The 12,160-nt window shown below is 48.6% G+C and overlaps 1 protein-coding gene across 1 annotated transcript in view; it reads left to right on the forward strand.

Annotated features, from left to right (window-relative positions):
* Window positions 1-415: 415 nt before the first annotated feature.
* Window positions 416-12,160, forward strand: part of LOC101693525 (testis specific 10 interacting protein) — a 29,311-nt gene continuing 17,566 nt past the window's right edge. The window contains exon 1 of the mRNA XM_004769992.3: window positions 416-499. Within this exon, the coding sequence (XP_004770049.2) occupies window positions 416-499 (84 nt within the window). The remainder of the gene's footprint in view (window positions 500-12,160) is intronic.

The following is a 12,160-nucleotide window of genomic DNA, read 5'->3' on the forward strand; positions in this document are numbered from 1 at the left end:
AGTATCCTTGACTGGGCCTGGCCCCGTGGTGCATCCTGGGAAGGGGAAAGATGGCTGTGCCCGGTGGGCACCCCTGGGCACCAGGGGCCAGCAGCTTGCCGACATTCCAGCACATTCCACCTACAGAGCTCTGTCTGGGCCCGGACGATCTCCCTTCATTCTCTGTTTCCACTGGGGGTGCCTTGGGCATTGAGCCAAGTCCTATCTGAATGCCTCAGCCCAGCCTTGGCCCCACTCTGGGGTATAAGTGTGACCAGTGTGTGAAACGGGCAGCTGCTCCTGAGACAGCGTGGCCACTGGGGGCTGTCCCCACTCAGGTGCAAAGTATGGACCCACCCCCGCCTTGCCAAGCATAGAGGCCCCCAAACATTCCTTGATCACCCCACGTCCTCAGGCAGCAGGGACAGGAGAGGCCATGGTCATCCACCAGGAGCAGGAAACAGCGTGCTGTCGCCAGGGGCTGGCATGGAAGCTAGTGGCCCCAGAGCTCACACTGCTGGTAGGAATCTCAGATGGTGCGACCACCTTAGAAAACAGTTGGGCAGCTCCTCCTCGAGTCCACTGACCTACGCTTCCCTGCAAGCACGGTTCCGTTCCTAGGCATGTGTCCACCGACAGACATACAGGAATGTTCGTAGCTCCCGGCCAAGACAACCCACATGCCCAGCAGTGAGAATGACTAAATGATGGAATACTGGGCAATAGAAGAGCCACAGAAAAGCCCTAATCACCATCGCACGCAATAGCATGGGCAGATCGCGTGGACGTTCTGTTGAGCCAAAGAAGCCAAACACAGGACTCCACATGATGATTGTTCATTTAAATGACGTTCCGGGGCAGACAGTGGGATTCAGCATGATGCTACCACGTGGGGGGAGGAGAGGGGCTGGGGGGGGGGTGTGCGCAAAGCAGCCCTCTGGAAATGTTTCACTGCTCAAACTGGGTGGTGCTTGTATGTAAAAGTACATTAAAGCCACACATTGCAGATGTTTGTTTGTAGGATGACCTCGTATCAATTTCATCTATCTCTTGGGAGCCCGTGGTCTGCTAGGTAGTGATGATTATGGATGTTCTCTGGGTTTATTTCTGATTGGGGGAGAGAGACAATGAGGAAGACATAGAGTCTGTCAGATGGCGGGGCGTGCCCTAGAGAGAAGAAAGCACAGTAAGGGAGGGGGCGGGAGTCCGGGGACAGGAAGGGTGGCCCCAGCCATCCCATATAGGCTTCAGGGGAAGCTCTGACAAGGTGAGATTAGAGTAGAAAACCAAGGAGAGGGCTCCAGGCAGAGGCACAGCGAGGGCAAAGCCCTGGGGGGATTGTGATTTGATTGGGTCAGGTTTCCCTAGGGGCTTCCCCACCCCTCTCCCACGACCTTGCCCACTGCCTGGGAGCCTGACTTAGGAGCCACCAGCCCTGTATTTGGGCTGCCTTGGCTGAGGGGTGTTTTTGCCGCAGCCTGTCAGGAGGCCTCAGAAGCTTTCTGAAGGGGAAGAAGGTAGTGGTGTGGGCACAGTAGGAGCACTTACCCATATGCGCGTTCTGTGCAGGGCTCAGGGGCCTGGTGAGTGGGGAAGTGGGAGTTAATGGCCTGCCTCCTCCTCTTACCCGAGGGCCATCCTTTCTCAGGTACAATAGGTTTGGCTCCAGGACATGAAGGGAACCAAGCTCCTACTGTCCCCCCCCCCCCCCCCCCCCCCCGGGCCGTGGGCACAATGGCAGGGGGATGACACCTGTGACCCAGATGCTCTACCAGGGGCTGGTCCCTCCTCTCCCTGGGCAGAGCCTTTGGGAGAGTGGCGTGGGACTCTGGACTCCCTTGGGGGACTCCTCGTAGCTAGAGAGTGGGGCGGGAGTTGGGTGGACCTCACTTCTTTAATCATGTTCCTTGCTATTTTGTGTGCATGTGAACTCTATTCTGAAATCATGTTCCTTGCTATTTTGTGTGCATGTGTATGTTCAAATGTCATTAAAAAAAAAAAAAAGGAATAAGGACTAGGATCTTTGCCCCCGCCCTGGTAATCGGAAAGCTGCAAAGGACAACAGGAGATCCCACATGGCACCTGCCAGACCAGCGAGAATAGGAAGCCTCACGAACAGGGATGCTGGTGAGGAGCTGGTAAATGGAAGTCTGGTGCTTTCGGTGGGAATCAGGATGTTCGAAAGGGCATTCTGACACCTGTGTGCCCCCCACCCCCTGCCCAGCAGGTCCACTTCTGGGTAAAAGCTCTCACAAACTGATGTGTCCTCGGGACGGTTTGAGGTGGCGAAGAGCCAGAGGCTAAGTGTCAGATAGCAGTGTGGACAAGGCTTACACACAGAATGTTGCGTGAAAAACAGAAAAACACAGGACAAGATCCTCAGCAGAGCCTTGTTTATGGAAACTGAAATCACAGGAGCAGGACAGTCTTGTATATTTCTGTCAATTACGCTGTGACCTGCAGCAGCAGGCGGAAGGTCTCTCTGCTGCAGTTTCCCCATCTGTAAAGTGGAGACCACAGTAGCAACTCCTTCAGGGACACTTGATGATGATACATTAGGTGCTTAGCAAAGTGCCCAACACACAGTGAGCACGAAGTAAATGGTGCCTCCCGTCTCTGATGCATTTGGAGGTCGCCGCCAAGAAATCAGATTGGAAGGGCGAGTGTCAGACACAAGGTGGAGGAGTGGCTATGGGATGCTGGGATAGGATTGGGGATGGAGTGAAAGGAAAGTTTATTTCAAAGGGAGGCTTTTTTTGGGACGCTGGTGATGTGCTGAGTGCCCGAAACCGAGGAGCATGCTCTGCTCCAGGCAATGTTTAAATAAAAACAAGTTTAAATAAAAACAGAAGATATTGCCAGTTGTCATTTTCCAAAATGGGCTAAACCCCACTTATCTCCCTAGACAGGATCTCATAAGGACAGGAAAACAGTGGCCCTGCGTGTTTATGGGATCATGTATGTTTTTATCATTCACTCACTCAACAAGTATTTCTGAGCCCCTGTTCTGTGCCAAACCCTGTTCTGGGCTCTGGAGAGGAACACACAAAAGATTTTTTTTTTTTAACCATTTTATTATTTTTAAAATTTTGTTTTATTTACTTATTAGAGAGAGAGATCTCACACAGGGGGGGGGGGGGGGGCGGGGGTGGAGAGGGGAAGGGAGAAACCGCTGAACAAGAAGCCAGGACCCTCGGGATCATGACCTGAGCCGAAGGCAGAGGCTCAACTGACTAAGCCACCCAGGGGCCCCAAACACACAAAAGCTTTTGACCGCCTGTTGTTTCGGGTCTGACTCTGGAGTCTTTGCTGAGGGTCACATTGAGCTGCGAGCTGCTTCAGGGGTGTCTTTGGGACTTAGCATCAGAAGACAATCAAGACCAAAATCAAGAACTACTCAACTTGCCCTTTTGGAGAAGCCGCTTCCCCAAGTAGAACCAGACCAGGAACTGCTGGCGGGACTACCTGGATGTCCACCGCAGTGACTGAGAAAGGGGATGATGTCTCCGTGTTCAAGCAAGTCCCCTCCCCGAATCCTGGGTGTCAACCTGGGACAACCACCAGCAGAAGGCACGTGTCCTGGGAACATCTCAGCAGGCTCCGCCCACCCCTCCTCTGTCCTCTACCCTTCTCCCAGGGTGGCGATGGGGGGCCTGGGTACACAGTGACCCCCACACCGGGATCCTGAATCATGATGTAAATAATAACACTCATTGGAAACGTGTAAGACTGTGTCTGTGTCAACAGCTAGATGATCGGGCAAGGTGCTGGGGTTGGAATGAGTAGGAAGAGGGGCTTCCACCAGGAAGAGGGGCTTCCGGGTGACTGTTTTTTCTGTTTTTTTTTTTTTTTTTAATGTTATTAAATCGACCACCACCTCTATACCCCCACCAAAAATTGGCAACCTGCTCCCAGGGGGGCTTCTGCTCCAGGTGGGGATGGTGTAATTGCCCACCACAAACAAAAGTGTGATATCTAAGGGCTGGGCGGTAGGTGCCGGAAGGGGAAGAAAGCAGGGAGAAGGGACGGGAGACAGATGGGGTGTGAGTCGGCTCACGGTTCCAGACGCTCAGAGGTGTGGCCCTGGCCACTGGGTCCCTCCCCCTTCCTTGTTCTGTGAAGGGCGCGCTGTGGGTTTCCAGCCACCAAGTCTCTGCTGTGGCCCTGGTACCCAGGCAGGGTTCACTCTCCCCTTCCCCTAAGTGCTTCAAGTTCTGTTTCTGTCTCCTGGGTTCTCTGCCCCTGCCTGTCCCCTCCCCACCCCGAGCCACATCTGACTTTGCAGGGAAGCCGGTCACTTGGGGGGCCGGTCGGGGAGAAGCTGATGCTGGTGGTAGGGGCCTCCATAGGACGTCTCTCAGGATACCCCTAAGGGAGTAGAACACCCCGTAAGAGTTTGGGCTCTGTGATGCTACCTGTATTTCATAGCACAATGTTCATCAGCCTTGTAGTCACATTACCTTGTAGTCCATAACCTGACATCTCTGTGCCTCAGTTTCCTTATTATGAACGTGGCATCATCATTTTCCCTACGTCGTGGGGTTGTCGTTAGGATTAACTGACATGTATAGAGATCCGTTGACTGTTCCGTGCCAGGCTCAGTTCTAGGCACTAGCATTAGGCGGGGAGCAAACCCAGTGTACTTAACCTTTGGTGGTGTGGGGGGTCTCACCTCTTATTGCTCTTGGAATTGCTGGAGAGCTCTGAAGGCGACCCATGCCCAGGGCCCATCTGCAGAGATTCTGATCTAACTGGCTCGGAGGCCCCAGGCATTGGTACATTTGATGCCTGGGTGGCTCAGTCAGCTGAGTGTCTGCCTTCAGCTCAGGTCATGATCCCAGGGTCCTGGGATCGAGCCCCACATCAGGCTCCCTGCTGAGCAGAGAGTCTGCTTCTCTCTCTACTTGCTGCTTCCCCTGCTTGTGCTCTTTCTGATAAGTAAATAAATACAATCTTTAATAAAAAAAAAAACATAAAAGCTTCCCAGATGGTTCTAATGGGCCTCCAGGGTTAAGAGCCCCCCAGTGCTGTGTTTTTCTCCACTGTGAGTCCAGGTTCACCTTTGTAAGCTCGGTTTTAATCTTCTGGCTGCCTGTCTCCCTGGGTTTGAATACTACTGCACTCATGACTGGAAAATTCTTCCTCTCCTCCCAAAATAATTATCTAACCACACTAAACTGTCAAACCCAGCTCACCTCCTTCCGCCAGTATAATTAACTCCTTGTATGCCACTCATCTCACCACACTCATGCGCCACACACACACACACACACACACAACTCAGCCTTCGCAGTCCCTAAACTACATAGCCTTTAAAGCTCAGCTCAAATGTCACCTCCTCCGGGAGGCCTTCCTGGGGGTCTGGCTGAAAGCAGGCTCTCCTTCCTTTCGGTCCTGGGTTAATGTTTGCATGATATACCTTCTCCCATCCTTTCCACTTGAACCCATCTGTATCTTGACATTTAGAGTGGGTTTCTGGCGGGCAGAATATGATTGAATCTTGCATTTTTTTTTGAATCTTGCATTTTTAATGCAATCTGATCATCTCTACTTTTTAGTTGGCATGTGTACACAATTTACGTGCTTTTTTTTTATTGTACCAAAATACATGTACAATTCACCACACTTTTAAGAGTACAGCGCAGTGACATTAAGTACTTCCTCTTCCACAGTGCTGTGTGACCATCACCACCCTTGAGCTCCAGAATCACGTCATCTTTCCAAATTGGAACTCTGGCCCCATTCAGCACCAGCTCCCCATTTCTGCCTTATCCCCTGGCCCTGGGGACCAGTGTTCTCTTCACTGTCTCCGGCTTTGACTCTCTTAGGTATCTTAGCTCACACGTGGGATCACACGACATTTACCCTTATGTGTCTGGTTTATTTCACTTAGCACAAGATCTTCAAGGTTCATCCATACTGCGGCATGGGTCAGAATTTCTTTTTTTAAAGGTTGAATAATATCCCATTAATCTATACACCACATTTTATTTACGCATTCATTCATGGGGGGACATTTGGGTTGTTTCTAGCTTTTGGTCACTGTGAGAAATGGTGTCACGAACACGGGCGTACAAATATCTATTCCAGTCCCTTCTTTCAATGCTTTGGGTTATAGGAGCAGGTGGGGTATTTCTGAGTCACGTGGCAGCTCTGTGAGTTTCCAAGGCAGCACCGTACTCTCTCCCAGGGCAGCCGCACCCTCTCACCTTCCCACCAACCAAGCACAAGGTGTCAATTTCTCCAAATCCCCACCTGTTACTTTCTGCATTTGTTTTTTCTTTTCTCTTGTAGCCAATGATGCTGGACATTTTTGCATGGGCTCATTGGCTATTTGTATATATTCTTTGGAGAAATAGCAATTCAAAACCTTTGCCCATTTTTTAATGTGTTTTTTCCCCTTGAAGTATAATAGACATACAGTGTTATATGAGTTTCAGGTTTACATTAGTTTACAACACAGTGAATTGACGAGTGCTCACCATGGTCGGCGTAGTTACCAACTGTCACCATACGGCGTTATTACAGTATTATTGATGATACTCCTTGTGCTATAATTTTCATCCCTGTGACTTATTTATTTTATAACAGGAAGTTGGTACCTCTGAATCCCCTTTGCCCATTTCGTTCATTCCTCTACTCCTTCCCCTCTGGCAACCACCGGTTTGTTCTCTGTTTTCACGAGTCTGTTTCTGTTTTTCCTTTGTTTGTGTGCTTGTTTCGCCCATTTTTATATCGGGTTGTTTGTCTATTTATTGCTGAATTTTAAGAGTTCTTTATATATTTTGAGCACAAGTTCTCTATCAAATACATGATTTGCAAATATTTTCTCCGATCTTGTGGGTTGCCTTTTCACTTCCTTGATGGTGTCCTTTAAAGCACAGAAGTTTTTAATTTTGATGAAATCTGATTTATTTTTTTTCTTTTTGTTACTTGTGCTTTTAATGCTCTTAAGTTATAAACAATTGCCTAATCCAAGGTCATTCATGTGGGGTTTTTTTCCCCCAAGAATTTTATAGTTTTAGCTTTTACATTTAAGTTTGGGATTCATTTTGAGTTAATTTTTCATATATGGTGTGAGGTAGGGGTCCAACTTCACTCTTTTGCATGTAAAAATCTGGCAATCCCAGTATCATCTCTTGAAAAAACTCTTCTCTTCCCATTGAATGGTCTTGGCAGCCTTGTTGAAAATCAACTGACCATAAGTGTAAGAGCTCTTATTTCTGAATTTTCAACTCTATTCCATTGATCTCTGTGTCTGTCCTAATGCTAGTACCATGCTGTCTTGATTATAGTAGTATTAAAATTGGAGAAGGTGAGTCTTACACCTTTGTTCTTCTTTTCCAAGATTGTTTGGCTCTTCTGGGCCCCTTTACTTTCCACAAAACTTTAGGATCAGCTTCTCAATATCTGCCAAATGTAGCTGAGATCCTGATGGGGACTGAGTTGAATCAATTTACATGGTATTGCCATCTTCTGGGGTTTTTTTTTGTTTTGTTTTTGTTTTTGTTTTTTTAAGATTTTATTTATTTATTTGACAGAGATCACAAACAGGCAGAGAGGCAGGCAGAGAGAGAGGAAGGGAAGCAGGCTCCCTGCCAAGCAGAGAGCCCTATGCAGGGCTCGATCCCAGGACCCTTTTTGTGGTCAGATTTTCTCCTGGTTTTTAATCACATTCCCCCCCTTCTTTGTACGTTTATTAATTTTTTATTGGATGCCAAGAATTGTGAACTTTACATTATTAATCTGGATTTTATTGAATCTCTTTGAAGAGTATTGGACTTTTTCTGGTAAATGAGTTACTTGAAGGTTAGGTTTGATCGTTTCGAGATTGATTTCAAGCTCTTTTATAGTGGGTCTAGAGTAGCTTTCATTAAGGGTTGATTTAAGTCTACCTCTAAGGCCTGGCCCATCTGAATTTTCTATGTATTCAGTGAGATTTCTTTACTGTGACTGGCAAGAATCTTCTTACCAAGCTTTCTAGTTCTGTGTGAGCTCTGGGAATTATTTGTCTTCAGCTCTGCAGTAATTGTTTTTCTCTTGAAATGTGCTCTGGTCCAGTTTTGCGGGGTTTCACCTTGTGCCATGTGCAGACTAGTATCCTTCCTAAAGCTTCAGGGGATCCCTTGACAGGGTCTGGGGCTCTTTTTCTACATAGGTACCTCCTCTTAAATGTTCCACCTCAGAAATTCTAGCTACCTTTTGCCTGTCCAAAGTCTGGCCTCTGACTCCTTAATCAGTGAGACTGATGGACCCTGTTTGGGGTCCTCTCCTTGCACGCAGTGGGGGTTCCCCTCTAGGCAGACAGCACATGTCGATGACCCAGGTAATGGTAAGGCTCACCTGCTCTGCTTCTCTTTTGTCTCATGGATTACAGTCCTGTGTGTTACCGGGTATCTAATATCTGAAAGTAGTTGTTTCTTTTGTTTGTCCAGTTTCTTAGTTGTCTGTGGCAAAAGGATAATTTTGCTCCAACTTATTTCTTCATGGCCAGAATCAGCAGTCCCTCGCCCTCCTTGGAATACCCCAAGTCCTTTGTCTGTTGCTCTTCCAAGGTTCTTCCCATTTCTGATCTTATCATAATTGTCAGTGCGAGTTTTACCTCCCCTGTTGGGCTGTGACCATCTCAAAGGGCAGAGGGCTTGTTTTATTCATGTCTGCATCCCTCCTAGTTGCCTGGCATATGGTACACATGTGGTGGGTGTTTGATCTGTCCTGTTTATCTTCCTTCAGGCCACCTCAGATCATATCCCCACCTCAGAGAATTCCTCCCCACACTCCAACCCGGGGGTAGTGCCAGAAATGCTGGTCAGTCTCCCCTTCCCACTGGGTTCCTGTGATTAGTGCAAAGATGGCCATGAGACTCGATGCAGGACATATCAGAGCCTTTCTCTGGCATTTTCCTTTCTCTTTCTCTCTCTCTTTTTAAAGATTTTATTTATTCATTTAACAGAAAGAGAGAGAGAGAGAGGGAGACAGCAAGAGAGGACATACAAGTGGGGGGAGCATCAGAGGGAGAGGGGAAAGCAGGCTTCCTGCTGAACAGGGAGCCTGATGTGGGGCTTGATCCCAGGACCCTGGAATCACAACCTGAGTGGAAGGCAGTTGCTTAATGACTGAGCCACCCAGGCGCCCCATCCCTGGGATTTTTCTACCCAGGAAGAGTCTTCATTTCACACTGGGCAAAGGTCCAAAGACAGCAACCTGGCACTCCCTGAATCCTACATTCCCATCAGAGAGAATAAAGGTGACAGAGAGAGGGAAATGGAAAAGAAACGGGGAGAGTCACACACACACACACACGTGCACACACACACGCACACACACAGGCAAAGGGACCTGAGTCCCACCATCCAGACAAAACTGAGTAAGCTCAGGCTTACTCTTGCCCTTTTTATGAGTTAGAAAATAAGCCAGTCATTTATTTTATTTATTTATTTATTTATTTTTGTCTTAATATAGTTCTGTCCGTCGCAAATCAAAGGGACCTGACAAATAAAATCAGCTCTAGACACTTGCTGAGTGAGTGGAATTAATTCAAACACTTGCCTCATACTCAAAGCATGTGAGGTAGTTTCCAAAAAGAAGCAGGAAGATAAGAGAAAAGTAGACATGGGAAGTCAAAAATGTGAAAACAGAATTTAAAAGAGAACATGAAGATCAAGATGAATAATATAAATAAATACGGGCACCTGGGTAGCTCAGTCGTTAAGTGTCTGCCTTCGGCTCAGGTCATCATCCTAGGGTCCTGGGATCGAGCCCCATGTCAGGATCCCTGCTCGGTGGGTACCCTGCTTCTCCCTCTCCTATTCCCCAAGTTGTGTTCCCTCTCTTGCTGTCTCTCTCTCTCTCTCTCTCTCTCTGTCAAATAAATGAAATCTTTTTTTAAAAAAAGAATATAAACAAATAAAGATGAAGCTCATAAAATGTTCTTGGCCCTATTAACTACATATCATGTTCATCTCTGAGCTTCCTGGCAGCCAGAGCAAGATGGGAGGTATAGTCACTTAGCTTCCCCAGCCCCCTCAACCCCAAGGAGAAGAGAGGGGAGCGCCTTTAAGTTCTTCAGGGAAAAGAATGTTTGTCCTAGACTAAAGGAAAAGCTTCAGATGGGGCTCTGTGAGGAGGTACTGGGGGTACTGGGTGGTGTGGCCGAGGCCGACCCCAACCACATTCCAGCAGGCAAAGTCTGTAATGAGCCTCCTGTGTCTGGTTCTCAGAGTAGGGTCCTAGGGAACAAGTAAGGTTGCCAAGGTTAGTCGTTAATTCTGTTAGCCTTGCCTTGAACTTTCAGTGGCTCTAGTCACAGCTAGTCACTCCCTGCTCTTTGAAACACTTTCTTCATTTGGCTAAGAGCCCTCACTCCTTCCACTTCTTCCCCACTGGGCTCTTGTCTGGGCTCCATGGCCATGTCTCCCTGACCTCTCTCGACCTCTGAATGCTGGCAGACCCTGGTGTAGTCTCCAGACCTCTCCTCTCCTCACCTGCCTCTCCGGGCACCAGCCTTCCAGTACCTGCCCTGGATGACAGTCCCTTGATCCACACTGGCCCTCGTGTCCAACCTCTCTAGCAGTCAGAGGGGCCTTTTAAAAATGTGAATCACAGGGCCCCTGGGTGGCTCAGTGGGTTAAAGCTTTTGCCTTTGGCTCAGGTCATGATCCCAGAGTCCTGGGATCAAAGCCCTGCATCAGGCTCCCTGCTCAGCAGTAAGCCTGCTTCCCTCCTCCCCTGCCTGCCTCTCTGCCTACTTGTGATCTCTGTTTGTCAAATAAATAAATAAATAAATAAACAAAATCTTTTAAAAAATAAATAAAAATAAAAACGTGAATCAGCTCACATCAGTTCCCCTCTCAAAACCCTCTACGTGAGGGCTACTTTCACCAAACAAGATTCATGGGATATAATTAAAGATTATTTCTGTTTCCCACTGTCCCTCTAAAGCTCATAAGAGCACTTCTCTCTCTGCCCACAAATGAAGTCATGACTTTCTGTGCCTTGTTTGCTTACAGTCTTATGACCACCTGAAATCATTCAGAAAGTTCTGTTAGACGGCCCAGCTTTGTGCGGTAGCCAAGTCTCCAACCTTGGTGATGGGGTTTCCCCCTCCCCAGCCATTATGGCCCCCTGCTGAGCTGATGAGGCTGGGGAGGAGTCAGGTCAGCCCCTCTCCCTTCCCTCCCGCTCCCCCAGCTTGAGAACCAGCTGCTGTTGGAGCACAGAAAGGAGGGAGGGCCGAGGATTGCAGAGAGCTCGTCCCTGGTTGGTTCTGGATAAGACAGCTGGTTGCCCTATGCATGGCAGCTGTTGGAAATGGGCCACCTCCACGATTGTAAACCCTGGAAAGTGGGCAGGGACTCTCTTTTGGCTGGTTCCGGTTTTCTTCTGCCTGGCACATACCCAGCTCCATCAGGTGGACAGGACTCCTGCTCCCTGGCCGCAGGCCAGGGCCCTCTGTAGTTCCACAGCCTCTCTGAAGTCTCACATGATCCTGACCCCCGGACTGCCATGGCTTCAGGGAGTCCCTGCTGAGCTCTCCAGGCAGCTTCCTTAAACCCCTTCTCCCTGGACTCGGAGATTAGAAGACAGGCCATCGTCCCCATCCCTGAGGGCAGTTTTGGGCCTCCCTTCCCAAGTCTATCTCCGCGCAAGGGTTCCCTTTCAGGATCCACTCTCTCCCTTTGTACTCCTGAGGTGGCCCTGGTCTTTCAGGAGTGACAAAATGAAGGGGCACCTGGGTGGCTCAGTCAGCTAAGCATCAGACTCTTGATTTCGGCTCAGGTCATGAGCTCAGGGTTCTTGAGACTAAGCCCCGAGTTGGGCTCGGCAAAGGGCTTGGAGCCTACTTAAGATTCTTCCTCTCCTTCTCCTTCTGCTCACCGCCCCCACCCCCCACCCAAAATGGCAAAATGGGTTTTTCCAATATCCTGTCACACTTCCCATCATGTTTAAGACAAATCTAGAGTCCTTCCCATGGCCACCAGGCTCCGTGTGATCTGACCCCTGAGCCCCACAAAACTTTAAAATACAAATATCAGGGGGAGCCTAGCTGGCTCAGTTGGAAGAGCGTGTGACTCTTGACCTTAAGGTTGTGAGTTTGAGCCCCACGTTGGGTCTAGAGATTACCTAAATGAATGAATGAATGAATAAAAACTTAAAAAAATAAAATATCAAAGAACGTTAC

Source organism: Mustela putorius, unplaced genomic scaffold, assembly GCF_011764305.1.
Source record: "Mustela putorius furo isolate JIRA1106 unplaced genomic scaffold, ASM1176430v1.1 tig00000127_pilon_pilon_pilon, whole genome shotgun sequence".
Classification (NCBI taxonomy): Eukaryota; Metazoa; Chordata; class Mammalia; order Carnivora; family Mustelidae; genus Mustela; species Mustela putorius.